The sequence below is a fragment of the Bos indicus x Bos taurus genome, chromosome 26 (assembly GCF_003369695.1).
Source record: "Bos indicus x Bos taurus breed Angus x Brahman F1 hybrid chromosome 26, Bos_hybrid_MaternalHap_v2.0, whole genome shotgun sequence".
In the NCBI taxonomy this organism is placed as follows: domain Eukaryota; kingdom Metazoa; phylum Chordata; class Mammalia; order Artiodactyla; family Bovidae; genus Bos; species Bos indicus x Bos taurus.
Window position 1 is genome coordinate 14,944,754 of NC_040101.1, and position 24,565 is coordinate 14,969,318.

A 24,565-nucleotide genomic window follows, 5' to 3' on the forward strand; every position below is an offset into this window, starting at 1 on the left:
CCCTCCACCAGGTAGAGAACACCTTTGTGGGTTAGGACTCATGGTGAGGTCTGGTTGGCTGAGTCATACCCACCCTCCCACGTCAGAAAAATCCCTCTCTACAGGGTCGGCATTGGACACTCCCCTCAGAAGCCATTCCCTGGACCCCTTCTCAGCACTTGACCCTGCCTAGGATGGCACTGCCCGGCAGGCAGAGAGAAGGCTTTGAGGCAGCCTCAGTCCAGGGACCGCAGGGGGCGGGGTGGGGTGGGGACTGGGAGACTGTCTATGCTCTGCAAATGTTCCCACCACAGCCTCTGGAAGCCGGAGCCCCTTTAACCTCACCAAGAGCCAAAGCTTCCGGGTGGGCCCATCACCACCAAATTTACCACCACAAAGAGGTCACGTCCTAGCACAGCCTTCCGCGATCTCAAGGCAGCCAGGGAGAGGCCTGACCCTCAGTCCCAACAACAGGACAGTGATCCTCTCTATGTGCTGGAACAGCGAACACCCCCCTGCCACCCTCCCCAAGCCTGCTCTGGGACTCTTGCCTCACTTGTAGATCAAGGGGCAGGGCTAAAGCTCTGCTGAGGCCCCTCAACGCCCACCCTCTGTTGAGGGAGTTCCGCTGCTTGTTGCCACCCCCTCAGATGAGGAGAAGACAGTGGGCACAAGGACCAAGGAAACTGGGTTGGGGGAAAAGACGTGGTAACTGGAGGTCAAGGGCAGGAAATCCAAATATATGGAAAATGTGCAGGACATTTAAAAATATTCAGTTTCCAAATGTCCCATAGCGGGCAGCTGACATCAGCAACAGAGGAGAGCAGATAGATGCATGAATGGATTTTATTGGTGTCACACGCAGTGGCACCGTGCCTGGCGTTTAACAGGGCATGAGAGTGAGCAGGACGTCTTCTCTCACGGTGTCTTCGCTGCAGAAACTGTATCTGTGGAGAGAAAAGGAAGGCTTTTTCTAAGTGCCGGGCATCCTTACCTGGCAACTGGACTCATTCAGTGGAGGTAATTGCTGATTTACAATTCAAAAGGCCGAGGGCTGCCCTAGGCTGGTAGCTTTGAACAGTGACTGGAGGGCTGATTGCCTGAGGGCTTCCAGTGGGAATGGCTGGCTGAACTCAGGACACGAGCGGGGTGGATGGTCTCTGGACACTCTGGCAGCCAGGACTGTGAGCTCCTTGGAGCAGGGACTGGGCCTCTCACAGCTCTCCTTCTCCACAACCCATGCGAACACCCCAAAACCCTGGCACATGGATTTACAGATGGACTCACTCTTGGCTCAGTCACTCAGAGGACGTGATTCAACTTTATAGTAGCTCCAGAAAACACAGTTGCTACAGTAGACTGAGCTACTGGCTGCAAAGACACTAGCTGTTCACTGTGTGTGCGATGAGAACAAGTATGCGGAGGTGTTGTCACAAGTCCTACCTCACAGAAGAGGAAACTGAGGCACAGAAGGCTCTCAGTTAATATGTGGAAGAACCAAGATGCAGATACAGGTCTAGCTGACGTCATGGCCCACATTTTCTATGGTTGGGTCAAAGCTACCGTGACCTTGCCTTTCAAGCCTGGAGTCGGGGGCCTGGCTCTCTGCTGGGGCTCCCCCCTCCTGCCTTCCCAACATGACAGGAAGCTGTTACTTGAGTCTCACCACCGGTGTCATTTGTAGAAGAGGGCATAGCTCTCTCCCGTGACTAGTGAGAATTCCATGTTGGTAATACGTCTCATGACAATACATGTAAAAAAGCTCTATAATTAATTTAAAAACAATGCAGATTTAAGTGGTGATGGTTATAGCTCTTCTCAGAAACATGGGCTTCTCTCAGGTCTAACCACCTATGAGCTCTGCAGCTTCATCTCTTTCCTCACCTTCACTGGCCCCTCCCCATTTTCCTCTGTATTTCATTTGTCTTTTCGGGAAGCCCTAACCCTAACCCTAACCTAATCATCTTCCGGTTAGCTTAGGTTAGGTTCAGTTCAGTTCAGTTCAGTCGCTCAGTCGTGTCCGACTCTTTGTGACCCCATGAATTGCAGCACGCCAGGCCTCCCTATCCATCACCAACTCCCGGAGTTCACCCAAACTCGTGTCCATCAAGTCGGTGATGCCATCCAGCCATCTCATCCTCTGTCGTCCCCTTCTCCTCCTGCCTCCAATGCCTCCCAGCATGAGAGTCTTTTCCAATGAGTCAACTCTTCACATGAGGTGGCCAAAGTACTGGAGTTTCAGCTTTAGCATCATTCCTTCCAAAGAACACCCAGGACCGATCTCCTTTAGAATGGACTGGTTGGATCTTCTTGCAGTCCAAGGGACTCTCAAGAGTCTTCTCCAACACCACAGTTCAAAAGCATCAATTCTTCAGCTCTCAGCTTTCTTCACAGTCCAACTCTCACATCCATACATGACCACTGGAAAAACCATAGCCTTGACTATACGAACTTGTTGGCAAAGTAATGTCTCTGCTTTTCAATATGCTATCTAGGTTGGTCATAACTTTCCTTCCAAAGAGTAAGCATCTTTTAATTTCATGGCTGCAGTCACCATCTGCAGTGATTTGGGAGCCCAAAAAAATAAAGTCTGACACCATTTCCACTGTTTCCCCATCTATTTCCCATGAAGTGATGGGACTGGATGCCATGATTTTAGTTTTCTGAATGTTGAGCTTTAAGCCAACTTTTTCACTCTCTTCTTTCACTTTCATCAAGAGGCTTTTTAGTTCCTCTTCACTTTCTGCCATAAGGGTGGTGTCATCTGCATATCTGAGGTTATTGATATTTCTCCCAGCAATCTTGATTCCAGCCTGTACTTCCTCCAGCCCTGCATTTCTCATGATGTACTCTGCATATAAGTTAAATAAGCAGGGTGACAATATACAGTCTTGACGTACTCCTTTTCCTATTTGGAACCAGTCTGTTGTTCCATGTCCAGTTCTAACTGTTGCTTCCTGACCTGTATACAGGTTTCTCAAGAGGCAGGTCAGGTGGTCTGGTATTCCCATCTCTTTCAGAATATTCCACAGTTTATTGTGATCCACACAGTCAAAGGCTTTAGCATAGTCAATAAAACAGAAATAGATGTTTTTATGGAACTCTCTTGCTTTTTCCATGATCCAGCAGATGTTGGCAATTTGATCTCTGGTTACTCTGCCTTTTCTAGAACCAGTTTGAACATCTGGAAGTTCACGGTTCATGTATTGCTGAAGCCTGGCTTGGAGAATTTTGAGCATTACTTTACTAGCATGTGAGATGAGTGCAATTGTGTGGTAGTTTGAGCATTCTTTGGCATTGCCTTTCTTGGGATTGGAATGAAATCCGACCTTTTCCAGTCCTGTGGCCACTACTACTTTTTCAAATTTGCTGGCCTATTAAGTGCAGCACTTTCACAGCATCATCTTTCAGGATTTGAGATAGCTCAACTGGAATTCCATCACCTCCACCAGCTTTGTTTGTAGTGATGCTTTCTAAGGCCCACTTGACTTCACATTCCAGGATGTCTGGCTCTAGGTGAGTGATCACACCATTGTGATTATCTTAGTCGTGAAGATCTTTTTTGTACAGTTCTTCTGTGTATTCTTGCCATCTCTTCTTAACATCTGCTTCTGTTAGGTCCATACCATTTCTGTCCTTTATCAAGCCGATCTTGCATGAAATGTCCCCTTGGTATCTATAATTTTCTTAAAGAGATCTCTAGTCTTTCCCATTCTGTTGTTTTCCTCTATTTCTTTGCATTGATCGCTGAGGAAGGCTTTCTTATCTCTCCTTGCTATTCTTTGGAACTCTGCATTCAGATGCTTATATCTTTCCTTTTCTCCTTTGCTTTTCGCTTTTCTTCTCTTCACAGCTATTTGTAAGGCCTCCCCAGACAGCCATTTTGCTTTTTTGCATTTCTTTTCCATGGGGATGGTCTTGATCCCTGTCTTCTGTACAATGTCACGAATCTCCGTCCATAGTTCATCAGGCACTCTGTCTATGAGATCTAGTCCCTTAAATCTATTTCTCACTTCCACTGTATAATCATAAGGGATTTGATTTAGGCCATACCTGAATGGTCTAGTGGTTTTCCCTACTTTCTTCAATTTAAGTCTGAATGTGGCAATAAGGAGTTCATGATCTGAGCTAACCTAATCATCTTCTGGTCCTCTGCAGGGGAGGCCTGCCCTCAGCAGCCTGGCCTCCCCGTGCCCCTCTCATCCTCCGGGACCCTCTGCCTGCCTTCCCAGCCACTCTCTTTGGGCCCCTCATGGGAAGTTCTTATTGTGTAATTTGACCTTTTGCATGAATTATAAGTCTAATTTGCGAACAGCTACATTGTTAAGCCCTCCAGAGCATCCTCCACTCTGTCTTTGCATCCCCCTCCTGTACTCCTGGCATTCCTGGCACTTTAGTCAGAGAGGAAGGAAGGGAGGAGGCCAGTGTTGGGGGCAGAGAGAAATAAAGGGGAGAAAGCTACATTTTTTTCTTTTGACACCATGTCACTGGAGGGAATTCCTGTCAGCAGATTCCTTGGTAGGACTTGAAACCACAGTAACTTCCACATATTAACTAAAAATAATCTGAGGGGTATCTGAGAGGAGGTTGGACCAAAGTCTTACTTTTCTTTGGTCTCCCAATTATTATTATTTTTTAAAATGTTACTTATTGGCTGTTTTCCCAACAGCAAAATATTTGAATAAGTTAATGAATTCAGCATTTTCATTCCCCAGACTAGTTGGTGAGGTTCGATCTTCCTATATTTAAAATATCTGATGTCCACCATCCAGCTTTTTTTGGAGATTCCCTCTGGAGTTGGCAGGTGGGGAAGCCCCACACAGGCCTCTGGAGAGCTGAGGTGGCAGCTGATGGACTCAGGGCCTCAGGCATGGCCTCAAGCACATTCTGTTCCCTTTCTAGAAAGTGCAGAAAGACACTGTAGGATCCATTGCCCTGGCTGGTTCGGTCTTATATTTTTTTCCTTTCTCAGATCTACCTGTGAGCAAGTCATCTCCTGGGAACGCCTCGCCCTCGCGTTGTAAAGATTCCAATGAGACCACATTCTTCTGACCTGATTTTAACCACATGGTCCCAGGATGCAGGCAATGGTTCTACTTCCTTACAGGGCCTGGGGAACTGGCCTTCAAGCCCCAGTGTTCTCTGGTGGGGCTGGCAGGGGAGGCCTCTGCTGCACCCCCGGCCTGCTCAGTGCTCCCCACCTGCCTCCTCGGTGCTGTGCTGTCTCTGAGAGGACCTTCTTGTTCTGCTGACCACCTGCCTGGGCCAGCCTCTCCATCCTCCCTTCAGAGAGACAAGGAGAACTTCACAGAGGTCATCCAGCCTCTGGACAGCTGTGAGTTCTGCCAACCCTGCTGTCCCTCTGCCCAGGGGAGGGACATTCTCTGGGGCCTGAGGTTAGTGACCCCACCAGACCTCCCAAACCTTAGTCAGTGACCAAGATCCCAGGAGCCCCTTTCCGCCAAGCCACACAGAGGTGTCCTCCTGGCTGGACTTGGGGTCCGAGCTATGGTCATTACCCCCATATCTCCCACAGCTGGGACAGTTTGGGACATCATGGGTCAGGATGAATATTCTGCAAATATGGACACCTCAGCTCTCTCTTGTCTCATCTCAAATTTTATATCTTTTGCTAAAACTGATTTCTTCTTCTATTGCTCTGAGCTTTCATGGATCGTCCCCTCTTTAACATGTAGCCATCCTCCAACCCATATTTATAACTTTATATCCCTCAGAAATTATTTCTTATTTCTCTTATTTTTCCTCCTCAGTTTTCACTGAAAGTGGAGCTGTATCATCTGTGCTTCCCAAAGAGAGTGCTGAGGACCCTGGCTGAACGTTAGCTGACCTTCCGGGGCGAGTTTCCATGACAAATGTAACTTTCTACAAACATCCTCAGGAGCAAGCCAGCAAAGACACTTACTCTGTCTGCTCCTCTCCCTTCTGTGCGGTGATCTTGGCTGCACCCACTTTGGGGAGGGTTGGGTTTATCACGTTGTTATTCCAAAGAAACTTGACTTTCTCAATTGTTCCAACATCAATATCTGAGTCAAACTCACCGGAAAGGGTGGAGCCTGGTTTGATAATCCCACTTGAAATAGAGAAATAGAAACATTCCCATTCACTGCAATAAGTTCTAATGAACATATAAGTCCCCGCCACTTTTCCCTACTCAAGATTAACTAGATAATTTTTCCAAATTAACTCTCAGATAAAGGTTAGAAAAATGAAAAATGCAGTTACAATGCCATCAGTCTCAAGCTACTATTTATTTTATTTTTGGCCATGCTACATGGCATGTGGGATCTTAGTTTCCCAACCAGGGATCAAATCTGTGCCCCCTGCACTGGCGGTTAGGAGTCTTAACCACTGGGCTATCAGGGAAGTTCCTCAAACTACTATTTAAATATTATTTCTTCAAATGTAAGTTCATTTATCTTCAAAACTTCGTTATAGAAAACCTTGTAATTCTTTCATATTTTTCTGGTCGAATTATTTGTGTAATAACAAGTTATCCACTTATTTTAATACAAAACACATGTGTGACTAGGCTAGTCAGAAAACATGATATCTGGGATAACATTAGATTTAATCTTAAAAAATCTTATCTATTGAGAAAGAAAGAATTAAATGCCTGGATTTATAATAAAGAAAAGAACACTTGTTAGCAGAAATCTGAAATTAACTTCAGTACATAAAGTAAATAATTTAAAAGCCATTCAGAAAAATACGCCAAGCATGTCAGCGCATGCATATGAAAGCCTTGTGTATCACCATGTGAGAGAGGGTGTCAAAAAAGGAAATTTACTTCAAGACATTGTATTGACGAGTGTTTCCCTTATTTCCAAACAAAGCAACTTTGATTTGACCAGTGGCTCTTCTTCCAGACAGTGTTATAGAAACACCATATCTCCAGCCTGCACGGGGTATAGAAAAGAGTTCAGTCTATTCACGCGCAAGACAGTGGACCCACATCTCAGATCCCTGTTCCCCATTCCTTACATGGAGGCATTGAGATAGAAAGTTCCACATGTTAACCTACAACTGGAACTAGGCCCTAAGGAGAAGCACGCGTCTAGCAGTGGCCCCACCCCAGTAAAGGGACCACTAGTCACATGTTGCTGCTTAAATTTAAATCCAAATTCAATAAAATTAAAAAAAAAAAAAACCCTCACTTCCCTTAGCCACATGGAAAGTGCTGAATTGCTACACATGGTTGATGGCTGCTGCGCTGGACCGCACGGAGCATCGCCACCACGAACTGGAGTTCTGTTGGGCAGCTCCCCTCTAGAAGGACAGCAGTGTGAGTGAAGGCAAAGGAGTGAGGGCTTGTCTCTGCATTTGAAAAGCAACTCGAGGTTCCGTCCTCAGAGTCTCAAGGGCCAAGCCTGTCTTTCCTTTGCCTCTCTGTGGCTTGAGCAGTCTCCAGCACAGAGGTCATCAAGATTTATATCTGAAGAGCTGTCTTGGCCCCCAGGAGCACACACATGTGCATACAAACTGGCACACCTATGACCACACACTCACACACGTACCTAAGCACACACGTGTGTGTGTGCTAAGTCACTTCAGTTGTGTCCGAGTCTCTGAGACTCTATAGACTGTAGCCCACCAGGCTCCTCTGTCCAACGGATCCTCCAGGCAAGAACACTGGAGTGGGTTGCCTTGCCCTCCTCCAGGGGCTTTTCCTGACCCAGGGATTGAATCCACGTCTCTTATACCTCCTGCACTGGCAGGCAGGTTCTTTACCACTAGCACCACCTGGAAAACCCCATAAACACACACATATACACATGTACACATACACCCACAGACTCATATACACATTCACATTCCCACGCGTGCACACATAGGAATGTAAACACACCCCCCCACACACACCCTTTGCCCAACTTCCACGTGTCCTTCATGTCCGCAGAGGTGTTTTCTCTGCTCCTTCCTCTGGTCAAGGCTGTGTGCTCTGTCTCCCAATATCCCAGCAGCAATCTGCCAAGCCCAGTGCACTTGGAGCTGCTTGCTCACTTTCCATCTTCTCTGCTGCATTATAAATTCCATACTAGAGTGTTTACATCCTCCCTGCACCCCCTATGTCTAGCACAGTCTGTGATCCATAAATAAATGTTAGTTGAGGAATGAATATATGGCTTTTGAATGTTTAATTTGTTGTTTTAAAATATGGGCATGTATTTCATGCATCACCACATCTGAAGAAGGATTGATTCATCAATGTCTTTTTAAATAAATATGTATACAGTGATGGAAATATTCCCTGTCTTGATTGTGGAGATGGCTACATGACTATTCATTTATCAAAACCCACAGAACCAGCTATACACCACAAAGGCTGACTTTTGCTATACATAAATTATATCTCATTAAACCTGACTTAAAGTACTATATAAGACTTGTATTATATTTATGTATTTGTATATACACAGTCTCTCTCTCTTTTTTATTTACAGTGCAACATCTTAAGGAACTTTCATAGGGCAGGTTGGCACAAAGTGGCTGAAACATGTCCATATCTACCCTTTGTCTGAGCTCATTCAGCTGAATTTGGAGAGAAATTACCCCTTTTCTGATCCCTATTCACCCTCCACCAAACAGTCACCCCTCCCCCACACCCATGATCAAGAGGGACACGTGGACAGAAGGCTGGAAATGGAGAGATTGAAGTTGGGCTTCTAAGTGGGCTGGACAGGCAAAGAGTTGGTATCAAATAAATTTTGAATGAATCGGAAAACAGATGTGGATAAGACAGTTTTTATGATGAAAAGAACAAAAGACTGTGGAGTGGCAAAAATTCAAAGAAGATGGCCACAGAAACATGTAAATCGCTGTTAGCCCATTAGCCATGCTATTTGCATGAGCTCATTTTATGTAGAAATAAACTGGAAGTAAAGCAGACTCTTTCTAAATTCTCAGTGAGTCTTAAATGGGGTAGTTTGAGTGGATGTGTCCTTTTACTAAGATAAAATGTACCTACAAATATTTCATGTTATTTATGTTTATATTTATTAGTATTTATTTATTATTTATTAGTATTCATATTTACGTAAAACAGAAACCAAACCTTTACCAGGGCAGGAAAGTCACAACACAACTTACGAGTAAATTTGCTGGAATCTCCTGTGTTCACATGAACTTCTGCTGCTCCTCACGTGTCTTGCCAGCAAATCTGCCAGCAGATTGTCCCATCTGTGGGACACCCTTCATCTGGACAGGGGAAGCACTTGTTCTAATGAGAAAGATGGACCTGGCTGTAAGGTATGTTTGTCTTGCTATGATCCAGCCATCTTACGGGCAATGTTCTATAGTCTGAGTTTCCTCTTTTATAACTGGAAAGAGAGTGGAGTAGATGGTCTCTAAACTACCTTCATCTAGGGTGTGGTACCCAAACCTGAGGCACATCACGTTAGAACTACTTCAGGAGGTTCAGAAAATATTGATGCCTAGACCCCAGGTTAGATAAAATATGGCTTTCATCAAGCAGTATGCTGGTGAATGATTAATAGGCAACACTGGAACAAAAAGTCTTTTGTAATGTCTACCAATTTCCATGCTATAAATACTGACTGTGGCCAGTTTCAGGCTACCAACATGATGTCACTGAATGGGGAGCTGGGGAGAGATGGTCACACCAGGCTCCAGGGTATCATTTCTTCTGTCTCTCTTGTTGCCAGCTGCACAAGACACAACCCTCCACCCCCAGCCCCCAGCCTGGCACCCAACTTTCCTTCTCTCTGGTGTGTATATTCTTCTCTCACACATTCTACTTTTGTTCTGCTTTAGTCAGAAATCTGCACTCCTTCTCCTTCTAAAATCTATGATTTTCCAAGCAAGATTCAAACTTTGCCTCCAGCAGGAAGCCTTCCTAGATCACTGAATTGATTGCTCTACTCTCTGATTTCCCAGAATCTTCCTCTCCCATATGACTCTTCTAGAATTGTAGCTACCTCCTGCTTAAAGGTTTTTTCCCCTCCACTCCACGGAGGGGTTCACTCCACATGAACTCTGACATGCAGTGCCAAAAAAAATTAGGGATGATCAGAAACTGGTGACAGAGAAGGCAATGGCACCCCACTCCAGTACTCTTGCCTGGAAAATCCCATGGACAGAGGAGCCTGGTAGCCTGCGGTCCACGGGGTCGTGAAGAGTCAGACACGACTGAGCGACTTCACTTTCACTTTTCACTTTCATGCATTGGAGAAGGAAATGGCAACCCACTCCAGTGTTCTTTCCTGGAGAATCCCAGGGATGGGGGAGCCTGGTGGGCTGCCGTCTAAGAGGTCGCACAGAGTCAGACACGACTGAAGCGACTTAGCAACAGCAGCAGAAACTGGTGAAGAGTACTGCAGACCCCAACACAGCAAGACCACAGCACCACCGTGGGACTCAAGGTGGGATAACATCTTACAGACTCAAAGTCCCTGTAGCAAGCACAGAGGTATCCGGTGAATCCATTGGGATTGAGGACGCTCTCCGAGTAGTACTTATAGCTTCTCAAGTGATTGCAAGCCACAAAGTCCCAGGTTCCTGGGGAAGTAAAGGAGGAAGTCTGCACAGGTGGCCGGGGTCCTGTGACAACTTCTCTGCATTTCCCTTCAAGTGGGATGGGACTATATATTCAGAAATTTAAGATAAGTCCAAAATCCAGACACAAAATGACAGTTAACATAGAAAGCCTACTTTCTGATTGCTGGGCAATGTTTTGAACTCTTCACGTGTATTGTCCCTATAACCCTCACCTTTCTTCAGGTGTTTCTCTAGTGGCCCAGATAGTAAAGAATCTGCCTGCAACGCAGGAGACCCACGTTCGATCCTGGGATCAGGAATATCCCCTGGAGAAGGGAATGGCAACCCACTCCAGTATCCTTGCCTGTCCATGGGATTTCCATGGACAAGAGTGGTGGCTCTCATGCAAACAGGGTTTCCCACGGCTAGAGGGGCCTGGTGGGCTACCGTCCACGGGGTCGCAAAGAGTCAGACATGACTGAGCAATTAACACTTTCACTTTTCTTCAAAGATGGGTAACACCCATCCTTAATTACAGAAAGTCATATAGACTCCAGCCTCAGGTTTCAGATTTCAGGTAGGAGCAGTGGAGCTGGGGTTTAAACCCAAGCCTCTCTGGGGCTGGAGCCCAGGCCTCTAACCTCTGTGCTGTCCCGTGTTCCAGGCACCAGGTTGGAGGTTCTTGAGGATACAGTCAGATGTGACATGACCTCCCAGACATGACAAAAGCAGGGCAAGGACATTCTTATGACATAGGCAAATAAAAAGGAAGGCTGAATGGCTTAAGGTGGCTTTATGTGAGCACCCCTTTCACTCTCAGGATGTCTTGCTCCTTCTTAGAAACTTCCTTGGCCCCTAAAAACTCTTGCCAAGTGGTCGCTGTCATAGCACACCTTCAGGACCTGGCCTGAACGTGCTTCGTTGGTACTGATGGAGAGTCTAGGCTACTCTATTCTCTCAAAGCCTCATAAAGCCATGAAAGACAAACACTTTGGTCCTCAGCCCTAACGTTTGTTTTGACGGTGTCCATCCCTGCCAAGTCATTACGCTCACATTCAATAAAAATATTGCATCATTTGTGGGGCCAAATGATGAGTCTGGCTGAAAATTTCACCTATTCATTGTCATTCTGACTTCATCTGATACGAGAGCTATATCTGAATGATGCCCTTAATTCCAGTTGCTGACCATTGATAAAGAACAGACACATTGAGTAGCAAGTCTCTGCTCTGACCTTCATTACCTGTGATTGCTTCTTATTGCTGTCCCAACATAGAAGAGCAGTGACTCTCATGCAAACGGGTTTGCCATGGACACGATTGGGAATATTCCCATTTTATCCATAGAATTGAAGCCAGTTATATAAGCTTGAACCATATCATAAGCAAGAACTGGTAGAAAAATTCTCTTTAAGTCAGGATAGTTACTTTTATGATATTTCCTTCATTAGGTAGTTATCAATTGACTGAGTTAACAGCTCTAAGAAGTGGTTTTGTAAACCTTTGTTGCTTGTTCACTCCAGGACACCCACAACAATATTTTAAGGAAATAACAACCAGCAGAGCTGAGATATAACAAATGAAACATGGCTGTATTTTTAAGAATAAGATCTAGAAGGAAAAAAAAAAGATCTAGAAGGGGAGATCTTATTTATATTCTAGAAGGGGAGATCTGTTTTTAAAGAACAGTGTGTTTTCATTGTTAAGCTTTGCTGTGGGAATGGCACTGATCCCCAGGGAAGTGGTTCCCCCACTCTGCTCAGCCTTTGCCTGCCCAGATGCCATCTAGGTCTATGATCTGTGACAGGGCATTCTTCCTGCATCCGGGCATTTCCTCTCCTCCATTTGGGAAGAAGTCAAAGTGATCCACCTGTTGTTTCATTCCAAAGCCTGAAATATTTAGAACAGCGGTGAGCTTTTCCTAATGCAGGTCTCTCCTGCTGAAAACATGATTGCAAAGTGCTTGCAGCTGGAACATTGCAGGGCTCACCCATGAATGGGATCAGGGGAGCTGCATTCCTGTGGATCACATCAACAAAGCCAGCATCGGAGGGGCCGATTGGACCTCTTCAGGAGCACCCTCGAAATTTGCTTCTACAGGGTCCAAGCCCGAAAGAGATGGCCAGTTCTGTGCACAATAGGTTTGACTGTAGGTGCCAGCAAGATGGAGGTTGTACAGTTACCCAGGTTGTGCACTCCCCAACTCGAGGGATACCCTGGAGCTGTGCAGTGCCATGGCCAGGGTATGAAATGTGGAGCCATCAAATCTCTATGATGCTTATTACGTTCTAGTGCCTGGATAGAGAAGGGCAGTGAACAAAGAAATTCAGATTTTGTTTAGGAAAGGATTTATTTTTTTCTACAACAGATTCTCCTACTTCCTTGTATATCTTTCTTCTTCAGCTTTCTCTTTCCCTTTGCAAGTTTGAAGGGAAAAGGGGAGAAGTAGTAAGGTATCCTGATTCAAAACACAGATTCTGGGACTAGGATGCATGCATGTGTGCGTATATGCGAAGTCACTTCAGTAATGTCCAACTCTTTATGACCCTATGGACCATAGCCTGTCAGGCTCCTCTGTCCATGGGATTCTCCAGGCAAGAATAGTGGAGTGGGTTGCCATGCCCTCCTCCAGTGGAATCTTCCTGATGGCGGGATTGGACCCACGTATGTCTCCTGTATTGGCAGGCAAGTTCTTTACCACTAGCACCATCTGGGAAGCCCTCTGGGACTAGGATGCCTGGCTCCAAAGCCCTGCTTGGCTATTTCTTGAGCAAGTTGCATGACCTTGGGTGAATCACTGACTTTTTCTATGCCTCAGTTTCCCCATTTATAAAATAGGGGTAATAATTCAGCTAGGATAAGATTAAATGAGATAGGATATGTAGCATTTAGCAAAGTGCCTGGCACATTGTTATGGGTGTGTAAGTAAATATTTAGTATTATTTTTCCCTCACTATATGGTGGCGCTTGTGGCAAAGCCTTCCAGGCTCTTTAGGGTCTCAAAGAGTTGGACACTACTGACTATATCTCCTTCTCGACAGGACTCCTGGATTTAACAGTTGTCTTTGAAGATTTTATCAGAAAAGCTGTAAAGACATGAACATAACTGTCTCTTGAAAATAAATGGTAGGCTTCTTATAAAGGTAGAGACTTGCTTAAGCCATAAGATAGGAGAACCAGGACTGAGGGTCAGTTCTATCACTGATTAGATGTGTGACCTTGGGCGAGTCATTTGCTTCCCTCAGCCTTTTTCTTTAGTTCTGAGGATTAAATGAGAAAAATGTAAAGCACTTTGCAAAGTATTTGGGATAAGTAGGCACTTAATCTATGCTTACTGTAATAGTTATATTAGCTTCATAATGATTATATTACATTGATGTAATTTGTTGTTATAATTTAAAAGCTTTGCTTGGGTTAAAAGGATGCTTTTGGTATGATGGTGATGGTATTTCTTCTGCCAACGAAGGCAGTGGAATTTTTGTGTTTTCTTCTGCCCTTGATTTCAGAGAAGGGGAAAAAGAATGACGACATGGATCCTTCTTAATTGTGTTTGCTCATGTTCATCTCAGTCTTGCTCTGCATCTTCCTGGGTGCCCAGTCCTGCTAAGAGAACCACACCAACAGAAAACATGGATCTAGAGAGGAGGAATGCGGACAGAGTGGAGGAAGCAGAGGGAAGAAAGCCACTACCTCCCCTGCCACAAAGATAGGCTTCTGAGGAGCTTCCCAAAATGTTCTGTGCAGACTCCAGCCAGCTCTGCCACAGCCAAGGGGACAGACTCCTTGGGGCCAGCTCCAAGCTAGGGAGTCTTGTATCATGTCCTGGGGCTACTGGGGACAAAACCTGGGGCCCTGGCCCTCGAGTCCTATCTGTAATCCTCCCCAGGACTGGAGTTTTTCTCCCTGCCTCTCCTGCCACATGGGCCCCCAGGCTGTGGCCAATGAGGTGGACTTGGGAAGGTGAGTAGCTGTAGTTCGACTGGAGAGGGAAGATTATATTGTCAGGATATTTCTCTGCTGTGGTTTTTGCAAACCTAAAGCCATTACTCCTCTGCTGAAAACCTTCCACTGCCATTAGAATGAAACCCAACTCATTACAAAAGCCTCAGAGCTTTCCTGACTCAACACCTATTTTTCTAGACTCTTTTTCTACCCAAAGTTTTTGTGGAACTTTCAGTTCCTCAAATATGTTGTATTTGGATCTGCTTTCAACTTCTCTACCTGTTGTCATCCACAGCTTAGCCATCAGCTCTCAACTTAGATGTCTGTTTCTGGGAGACATCCTTAATTACGGCCCCCCTCTCCAGACTAAATTCACTGACCCCCATGTGCTCCTATAAAGCCTTGTAGCTACCCCGGCCTATCCCCACATCAGAACCCTGATCACACCCTATTGTCACTGTAAACTCCCCCAGGGCCTGGACCTCAGTTGTGACACTGTGCTCCTAAATACTGGATGGACAAACAGACAACACAAAGCTCAAAGTGTTCACACCCGCTGGTCTCAGAGATGTTCACCCAAATGTACTTGTTTACTACGTCTACAGATCCACAGCTCCTCGACTCACAGTGAGTTTTAGGAGTCAGACTCTGAGAGAGCTATCAATTATATTTCCTCTTTAAACACAGAACCCTCAGTTGCATCTTTGCACAGAGACCAGCCGTGTCACCTCCTCTGCAGCCCGGCCATCACTCCCCTTGAGCATGGCCAGCATCTGGGCCACCTGGGCACCCACCACGCGCACATTGTTGGCGGCCTGAGTGTAAGTGGTCTGGGAGCCTCTCTTCCAGTCCACACAGATGTAGTTCACCTCCTCCACCTCAAACACGTTCTGGTGTTGGAGAGACTCCAGGGGGTTATCATGGGGCTTAGGAATCCACATCCAACCAGGGCTCAGAAATAGTCCCTGAGAGTTACCCCTGGCCATCTTTCTGTCCTTCCTAGCAGGGGCACTGGGATGAACTTGACTTTGTTAGGAATCCTGTTGCCAATAGGAATTGTCCCTTGGGGGGTATGTTATGAGAAAGGCAAATTAGTTTTCTCTCTAGCTTGTAGATTAATTAAAAGCTGACCACTCTGGTTTTCTTTGACCAGATTCAGTAAGGTTGATTCAGTAAGGTGGATAAAACCAGGGCATCATTTAAAGAGCCCTGTTGAGCAAAGAAAAGGTCTCAAGTGCATTCATTCTCTGGAAGCCGGGGTCTAACTGACTTTGTGGATTTGACCACTAGGGGTCCTTTTAGCCTCTTGACAAAGCCTGGGCTTGCTCCACCCCAGGCTACAGGGCACTAAGTAAGTTCTAAGGTGGGAGGCAAGGGTCACTATTTTTAGAGTTAGGATAGCATAGTATTTCACAGAAGAAAGACACACTGCAGATATTTGAAAAATAGATCTGTACTGATTTAAAATATATTGGAGAATTCTGAAAGGGAAACTTCTTCCTGGATGTCACAGGAACTGATATATGCTTAGAAGTTCTGCCAGGGAAGACATAGGACCAGATTGAGTCTAAAATGGTGCTATAAATTAAAAATCCATCAAGAATCTTTTCACATACATGATACTAGTATGTGTGATCACACACACAAATACCAACAGTTGTTTTCTCAGGACCTTTATTTCTAAAGCAGCCCTGAGGAATCTCTTACAAACTTGGAGAATTTAGAGTATAAACTATATCTTACAGTCTACACACTAAGATACTTATTAATGATGGGACAGACTAAGAGTTAAATACATGGTAAAAACTGAGGTCAAATGCAGAATTATTTCACTTTTCAGGGTTTGTGACTTTTCCTGTTGACATTTTAGGTTGGAGTTACTAATGTGTGTGTGGAAGGCAGGCTGTTAGGATAAATTCTTAGGTGTCAGAAAAACATTAAATCAGTGAACACAAGACAAGAGGCATGGATGGTATATTATGTGTGTGTTTGTGTGCCTTTGCACATGTATGCTTGTGTGTATGTGTACATGTGTGTGTGTGCATGTGTACACATGTGTGTTATTCCATTGTCTGTCCTTCTGACCTAAAGACACTCTACTACAGTGGGTTTTGGCACTTCCTATTCTGCAGTTTAGTGCAAAGGCTTCCCAGGTGATGAAGCAAGAGAGACGGGTTCAATCCCTGAGTAGGGAAGATCCCCTGGAGGAGGAAACGATAACCCACTGCAGTATTCTTGCTTGGGAAATCCCAAGGACAGAGGAGCCTGGCCGGCTACAGTCCATAGGGTCACAAAGAGTCGGACACGAGAATCTGTGAGCAACTAAGCATGCACACATTCTGCCATTTTGGACTCCTGGTCAGCCTTAGCTCCTCGTATCTCAAATAAACAGTCATAGCACATATCTCTGACTCTTAGGGAAGTGGGAAAGAACTGAACAAAAAGAACATAATCCCTCATCTATGGAAATACAAAGTAGCCTCACTGAAACGAAGCAGACAACATTTAGGCATAATCTAATCAGAAACGAGAGGGTGGAAGTGATTGCTCACAGAGCAAATGCCATTGCTTCAGGCTACTGATGCAGTCCAGAAATGTGGAAAGGGCTTTTTATTTTTGTGAAGAGGCGTTTTAATTTCATAGTAAAACCTCAATATGTCAGGGTTTCCTGTTTCCAAGTTCACTAATTGAGATCGCATAAAGGGAGGTGGAGGTATTCATGGGAAGGAAGGGCAGATGCCCGGGGCACAGGCCACAGGCCTCAGGGGTTAGAGCCGGGCCCTGCTTTGCACATGTCTACCAGCCAGCTCTCATCTCCCTTGTCTATGAAGCCATGGATGACGAACCGGGTCTTCTTGGCTATTTGGAAATTGGACGCCTCAATCGTTGATGGATCAGAGGCAAGGAGAATCTGTGACAAACACAGAAGGGTTCCATGTTTTTGTAGCCCAGCCACTTTGGCCTGTCTCTTTCTGCCCCATTTCTGCCTGTTCCAATGCCACAGACCAGAATCACATAACCAGCTAGAGGTTCTGACAAAAGGGAACCATTCATTCAAGCCTTTTTTTTTTTTTTTTTTTTTACCAGCGACCTACTCTGTCCAGGTCTGGCTAGGCCTGGGGGAGCAGCTGGTAGGATGGGGTGGAGGAGGAGGGTACAGGAATAAGGAATTTCTGGTCCCCGCGTAGACACAGCCGCTCACTCCTTTACAATGTTAGAATAGCAGAGGCCTCACTTGAAAGTTGTTTGGGTTCTTGTTGGTGTAGAGCAGGAGGCGGGTGCCAACCTTCTCCGGGCTCCAGGGGAGAATTTTCAAGGGCCTTATTGCAGCCCCAGCCCAGGGCTTGGAGTCAGAGAAGCACCCGATAGAATCATAGCAAACTTCGTTTCCTGGAGAGAAATGATGACTACTCAGAGATTAGCTCCCAAGGCTAGGCTGGTCACTCCCCGGCTTGGGGACAGGCTGAAGACCAGGCAGAGTCTTGCCTCAGCTCCATCTACTGTCTCCTTGCCTGGCCCCCATGCCCATCTTCTGATTAGGGACCTGTCCCACTGAATCCCACAGAGACCTCTCTGCCTCGAACCACCAGCAAAACTTAAAAGTTCTGTGTTCCCTAGAGCCTGTTATATAGAGTGTTGTGAGTCAGAAAAAAAAAACAACTAGTATTGTACATTAACACATATACATGGAATCTAGAAAAATTGTACTGGTGAACCTATTTGCAGGGCAGAAACAGAGGCAGACATGGAGAACACACTTGTGGGCACAGAGGGGAAGGAGAGGGGAGGAATTTCGAGAGTAGCACTGAGATATGCGGGCTACCATGTGCAAACTACACAGCAAGTGGAAGCAGCTATACAGCACGGGGAGCTCAGCTTGGCGCTCTGTGATGACCCAGAGGCCAGAGGGAGGGGATATATGTATACTTACAGCTGTTTCACATTGTCGTACAGCGGAAACCAACACAACAATGCAAAGCAATTCCCTTGAATTAAAAAAAAAAATTCTATCCCCAGAGCTTCAGATGTGTTTATTTGACTACTAATATGATAACAGGCAGTGGTCAGTCAATATGTTAACCCAGACAAGGATTTAATGCTTTATCGGGAAAAGTCTGGCCTCGGGCACCCTGGGCATAAAGGTGGGCTGATGATAGATGCCCTGAGGCAGGTCCCCCACAAACTGCCTCCTCTCCCAGGCACTGGGGCAGCCCTGTCCGCCTCTCTGTGGAACCTTGGAGCTGTCTGGAGCTGCTGGAAGCCCAGCCATGGCTGAGGTTTCTCTGGCCAGTGCTGAGATGATGAGTTTATGTCCTTCCCAAAAGGTAGGTGGGATGTTTCTTACCTTTGGCTGCTCCCAGCAGGAAAAGAGCAATTGTCCAAATACTCACCATCTACAAGAAATTCAGACACTCAGCTTTACCAAGCATGACCAGAGTAATGAGCAAAGACTCAGGAATTCAAGGCTCTTTGCCCTGCCTCCCCACTTCACAGCTTTGGGAAGACTTATCCTGTTGGATGTTCCAGATCTTTCTTCTCCCTGGATCAAGTGCCTGGGCCATTTTCTTATACTCGAGCCTTATCACTGGGACACTGCTTCAAAGAAAGAGCAGGTGATGATAGAACATGCTGTGTGCACTTAATATTTCAGTCTACACAAATACATAAAACAAGATTAAAACAGAGGTCAAATCTTCCCACAAGTCTAGTAAGATGAAGGATGCTTGATTAAAAGGAGGGGAAAGGTCTAACTTTGCACTTATGTACCTGTGCATGTAATTATGTGCCAAGTGGACCCCACTTTCCAATTTTTTAAATTTGATCATCTAGTACTTTACAAGTCCCAAGAAGGACACTGTAGCAAACTCTAACCGTGAATGAACCCATTCTCACTTAGAATGGATGAAAATGCCCTTGCAAGTAGCTGACAGCAAAGGGAAGGGTCTAAGGAAACCTTCTGTTTGTCTCTCTCTCACAGTCTAGTAATACTTGAGCATATGAGCAGTGAAGACAGAGTCAACAGCCCCGTAATATCCTCTGACTACAATTCCCCACTAACTAGTGTTCTAATTACCTATTGCTATGGGATGAGCCAATCCAAAACATAAGGGTTTAAAACAAGAGCAATCATATTATCCTGCTATAATTTGGAATAGCTGGGTTCAGGAGCCCATAAAAGCCCATGTCACCAGACCACATAATGTCTGTTGAGTGTCCTCGGACCTTCTGAAGTTTGCACACCTGTTCTATGAGACTACCTTGTGAAGCTATCATGAATCACCCACTTACCCAAGCATCTGTGAGCAGTTTGGCTGGTTCACACAGCCGAGCCTTTGGTGTCCTAACCACCTCCGAGTTGAATATATCTCACTGTCAAAGTTCACACTGCTCCTGAATAAACAAGACACTGGGGTACAGGCTAGAGGGCCCCCTTCCTGTGAAGGGGACAGAAAGGACTTCCCTTAGGCTAATAAGGAATAGCAGCCAGCAGTTACTGAGGCTTAGTATGTGTGGTCAGAGTACTTTTCATGTACTTTGAAAAGTACATGTACGGAGACTTTAAGTCTCACAACAACCTCATTAGGTAGGTAAACAGATGTGGAAACTGAGGCACCAGCCTTTAATATCACGCTTATAATATCATGCAGACAATGAGTGATAAAATGGGCTTTGAATCCAGAACTATCCAGAATGAAATATGGAGTTGTTGAATATCAGTTATTTTGAGCGAGTTATCAACAAGATTTGTTGAGTGTCAGCTGCCAAGAATAGGGGAAATACTTACATAGAATAAATTGAGATAGAAAATAAATTTCTCCCTACTCCAGACTTGAACCTTCTGGTTGACCTGACTGATGAGGTATTCAAGCTTTGGAAATCTGTTTATGTGATGTAGGAAGGTACTGGAGCACTTGATGAAGACTGTGGAGAAGACAAATGCTGTTCTTTGATGTTACAGCACTAAGGTGGGATGAGATTTATGACAAAGCCCAGGTAAAATAGGTAATTGGGTGATTGTTGCTTTAGTTGTTCAGTCCCCAAGTTACGTCCAACTCTTTGTGGCCCTATTGACTGCAACACGCAAGGCTTCTTTGTCCTCCGCTATCTCCAGGAGTTTGCTCAAATTCATGTTCATTGAGTCGCTGATACTATCTAACCATATCATCCTCTGCTGCCCCCTTCTCCTTTTGCCTCCAATCTTTCCCAGCATCAGGGTCTTTTCCAGTGAGTTGGCTCTTTGCATCAGGTAGCCAAAGTATTGAAGTTTCACCTTCAGCATTGGTTCTTCCAATGAATATTCAGGGTTGATTTCCTTGAAGATTGACTGGTTTGATCTCCCTGCAGTCCAAGGGACTCTTAAGAGTCTTATCCAGCATGACAATTCAAACGCATCGATTCTTTTTGTGCTCAGCCTTCTCTATGGTCCAACTCTCATATCCGTACACGACTATTGGAAAAACCACATCTTTGGTTTTTGGAACTTTGTAGGCAAAACGATGTCTTGGCTTTTTTATATAGGAGATGTTGGATAACTCTCTGTTCCCTGGACCTCTTCTCTTCCTACCATTCACTTGACCTTCCCCACATACCCCCATATCATACATGTCAAGTTCTTTCCCACCTCAGGGCCTTTGCACTGGCCTGAAACTCCCTCCCTTAGACCTCTGTGGGGTTGGCTCCTTCTTGTCATTCAACGATTAGTTTAAATGTCACCTCTTCAGTAAGGCCAACCTGGCCACCTTCGAAACTCCTCCACTGCTCGCCTCCCACCCAGATCCTTGCTCCCTGGCAACTTATTTGCTTCCTTCTCATCACTCATCACAAGTTATAATTATCTTTGTTGTTTTTCTGTTTATTTATTTGCATTCTTGCTTTTCCCATCTAGAATGCAATTCCATGAGGACACAGGCCTCTTTTGCTTTAACCACTGCTGTGCTCCCAGCTTCTAGAACCATGACCAACACAGGTATTTATGAATTAATGAAAGAAAGAATACACACATGAATAGAGTTCATAGACATTTTATCCTTATTCTCAGAGTGGATTTCATGGCTGGGAATGGTGAGAGGGCACAGTTCTAAGGTGGGGAAAAAAGATATTTTCTTCAGAAAAGCAAGAAGAATACAAACGTCTGACTAGATTTAGGAGAAACAATCATTGCATGATCTGTCACAGTTTGCTAAGAGGTTAGTTTCCCTTGCCTACTTCCCTTTCAGCTCACCTCACTGCCAAGTTCATCTGTGGGTTCCATGCACACCCCTGAGTCAGGGCTTCAACGGCTGAAACTACCTGAAGGTGATCAGAGCTGATGTGACATCTTCTGGGCAGGAAAGGAAGGTTTAATCTCTAGCAGCCACTCAGTTGAGCAGTGAGAGCGTGTGGACTCCAGACACTCGAGTGTAGAACTATGGGCATTTAGGGCTTAATTTTTCTTTCCTAAAATTTTTTTCTCTTTCATGTTTGTAGATAGGTAATATATGCCCTTCTACATCTGATACAATACAGAGTTTAAAAAATGATGCCTCACCAGATCCTTGTGTGTCCTTCCAAAGGTAGTCTATGCATTATAAGCATATATATATATATATTGTATTTTATTTAAAAATATAAATGATTAACACATTCTGTACATTATTTTGCAAACTGATTTTTAAAATTAACTATATGTTTGAAAACCATTCCGTATCAGTGCATAAAAAGTCCAATCTTTTTACCAGCTGCATAGCCTTCTGACATTTGGGTATTTACTATTAGTTCTCTACTGATGTATGTTTGGTTGTTTCCAATCTTGTACTATTAGAAATAGTGTCTTATGAATATTATACATTTGTTTTCTGGATGGATGGTGTATCTGTGGGGTAAATTCCTTAAAAAAATGGAATTTAAGGGACAAAAGATAGCACATTTAACATTTGGTAGTGATTACCACTCTGTTTCTATGTTCTGATAACTCTACTAGAAATCTTTGTGTATGTTGGCTATTCTTTCCACCCCAATCCTGAAACAAGAGTGAAGGAGAGACCATTCACTATTTAAATAGGTAACATTTTAGAGGTATGTTAGTTGTGAGACTTTGAGTTGTAGGCAACAGAAATCAATTCTGGATAGCTAATTTTTTTTAAAAGAAGACATTTGTTGGAAGCATACTGGGGCATCTCATGGAATCCATGAAGCTGTTGAACTGTGACACTCGGGGACCAAGACCAAGAAATGGGACCACCCTGGAGACCTCTGCAAATCGTCCTCAGAGCCCCTCTGCTCCCTGGCTTTGAATATCTCAGCCCAGAATTTTTAGTCTATCAGATGATTGGTCTGGTGAGGCCAGGAGCTGTCCCTGAATTAATTAGTAATAGGATATGGGTCCTGTTGGGCAGGTCTGGTTTTATGCCCAAAGATGGAGGTGAATTTGTGAGCTGGGCAGCCACTGCAAGAGGTATGTGGTTCCGCAGAATCAAATAACAATCCTGTATCAACTGATCTAGTCACTTTGTACCAAAGTGCACAGGTGGTGGGGCAGTGCCCGTGGGTAGGGGATTTCTTTAAGAGTATTGCTTATGCTTATCAGAATTTGAAATAATAAAGGGATGATCTCTTCCTTTTGAGTCGTCAAGTCCTTGTCTTTGCATGCATGCTCAGTGATGTCTGACTCTTTGTAGTCCTAGCCCACCAGGCTCCTCTGTCTATGGGATTTTTTTTAGGCAAGAATATTGGAGTGAGTTGCCATTTTCTCCTCCAGGGGTTCTTCCTGACCCAGGGATCGAACCTGCATCTCCTGTGTCTCCTGCACTGCAGATGGATCCTTTAGCCACTGAGCCATCAAGAGTGACTGGCAACTCTGGCGATTGGACTTGCTGATCAGGAAAGTTGATCAGTACTGTTGCATTGTGTTAAGAAGAAGCCATCAGTACTCATGGGCATTAGTTGTCTAAGAAGAAATGTGCTATACTGGAGCACTTAGTATTCTACAAAAGACAAAAGCAAATGAACCTAAAAGGCACCCTCACTTCTGATAATCACATGAGGTAAAGAAGACCGGAGTCTGGAGCCTGGGTTGACCCATTGCTGTGAAAACTTTTCTGACACCTGACCTGTTGCTTTCCCAGCCCCAGGCTTCCCTGGAGTGAGGAAATAGGTTAGAGATGATGATGGATGGGTTGTGAAAATGGTCGTAGTTCTTTACTCCCTCCCCTTCCCGAAGCTGCCCTTTGCCACATGATCTTGCAGCTCCTTCCATCAATTAGTGGAGTACGTTTCTCCACCGTTTGAATCTGGTTGGTTGTATGACTTGGTTTGGTTATTAAATGTGATGGCAGCAACATCTTGGACCAGCTCAAAGCCAGCTGACTCCTAAGTATGTGAGAGACCCAGATAAGATTAGAGTCAGACATGACTTAGTGACTGAACAACAAGACGGAAAGATTCCTAGTTGGGGCTTTTCACTGAGAATAACAACTGAAATATGTTGAATGAACTTGTATCCTGGTCAGATTCAGGGATTTAAGGCATACAAATCTGTGGATCTCTTTTGAAAATGTAAGTTCAGTTCCACCAGACAACTCTCCAGCCTTCAAGATGTATGACTCCTTAGAAGTCACAAAGATAGAGAATAAGGTTGTTAGCCATCATTTGTCATGTCCACATGTCCAGATGGAGCCAAATAGCTGCTTTCCTCCAGCCAATCAGCTCTATTTTTTTCTCCTTTAATTTCAAGTTCACTATGTATAGATATCCTGTCATCTCATAAGACAATGATCTCGTAAGTTCTAGGGGAAGAGAAGGTTGGTTCAAGCTGGGTTCTCGGAGGCCTTTAATTTCAAAGAAGTTTTTGTCCTGAAAAATCTGTTTTTCTAAGTCTTTTTCACAGCCTGGACCCTCACCTACATTTGTTTGAATCACAGTTCGAAACATCCCCTGACCTGGTTGAATTTCTCCCTGTGTTTGTTGTAAAGGAAAGTGGGGTGCAAGACATTGCCTTATCATCTGTCAACTATTGACCTCTATCTCTTTCTTTTATCAGAGATGCCTATCTATGGGAAGTGAATTCAGGTTCTGAGTGTATCTTAGACTTCCCAAAGCCCTTAATGCCATTGGTAGATTTCCACCAGTTCTTGTGGACTGACTACTAAGTA

General features: G+C 44.8%; 1 protein-coding gene across 1 annotated transcript; it reads right to left on the reverse strand.

The window, feature by feature from the left end:
• Positions 1-862: 862 nt before the first annotated feature.
• Positions 863-18,829, reverse strand: PNLIPRP1 (pancreatic lipase related protein 1). The gene is given in 15 exon segments (XM_027529268.1): positions 863-926; positions 5,903-6,070; positions 6,788-6,896; positions 9,088-9,120; positions 9,123-9,183; positions 9,185-9,217; positions 10,397-10,515; positions 12,264-12,383; positions 12,484-12,555; positions 12,558-12,621; positions 14,383-14,479; positions 15,198-15,325; positions 17,221-17,346; positions 17,671-17,825; positions 18,781-18,829. Coding segments are annotated over 15 exon segments (1,398 nt in total).
• Between the last annotated feature and the right edge of the window lie 5,736 nt (positions 18,830-24,565).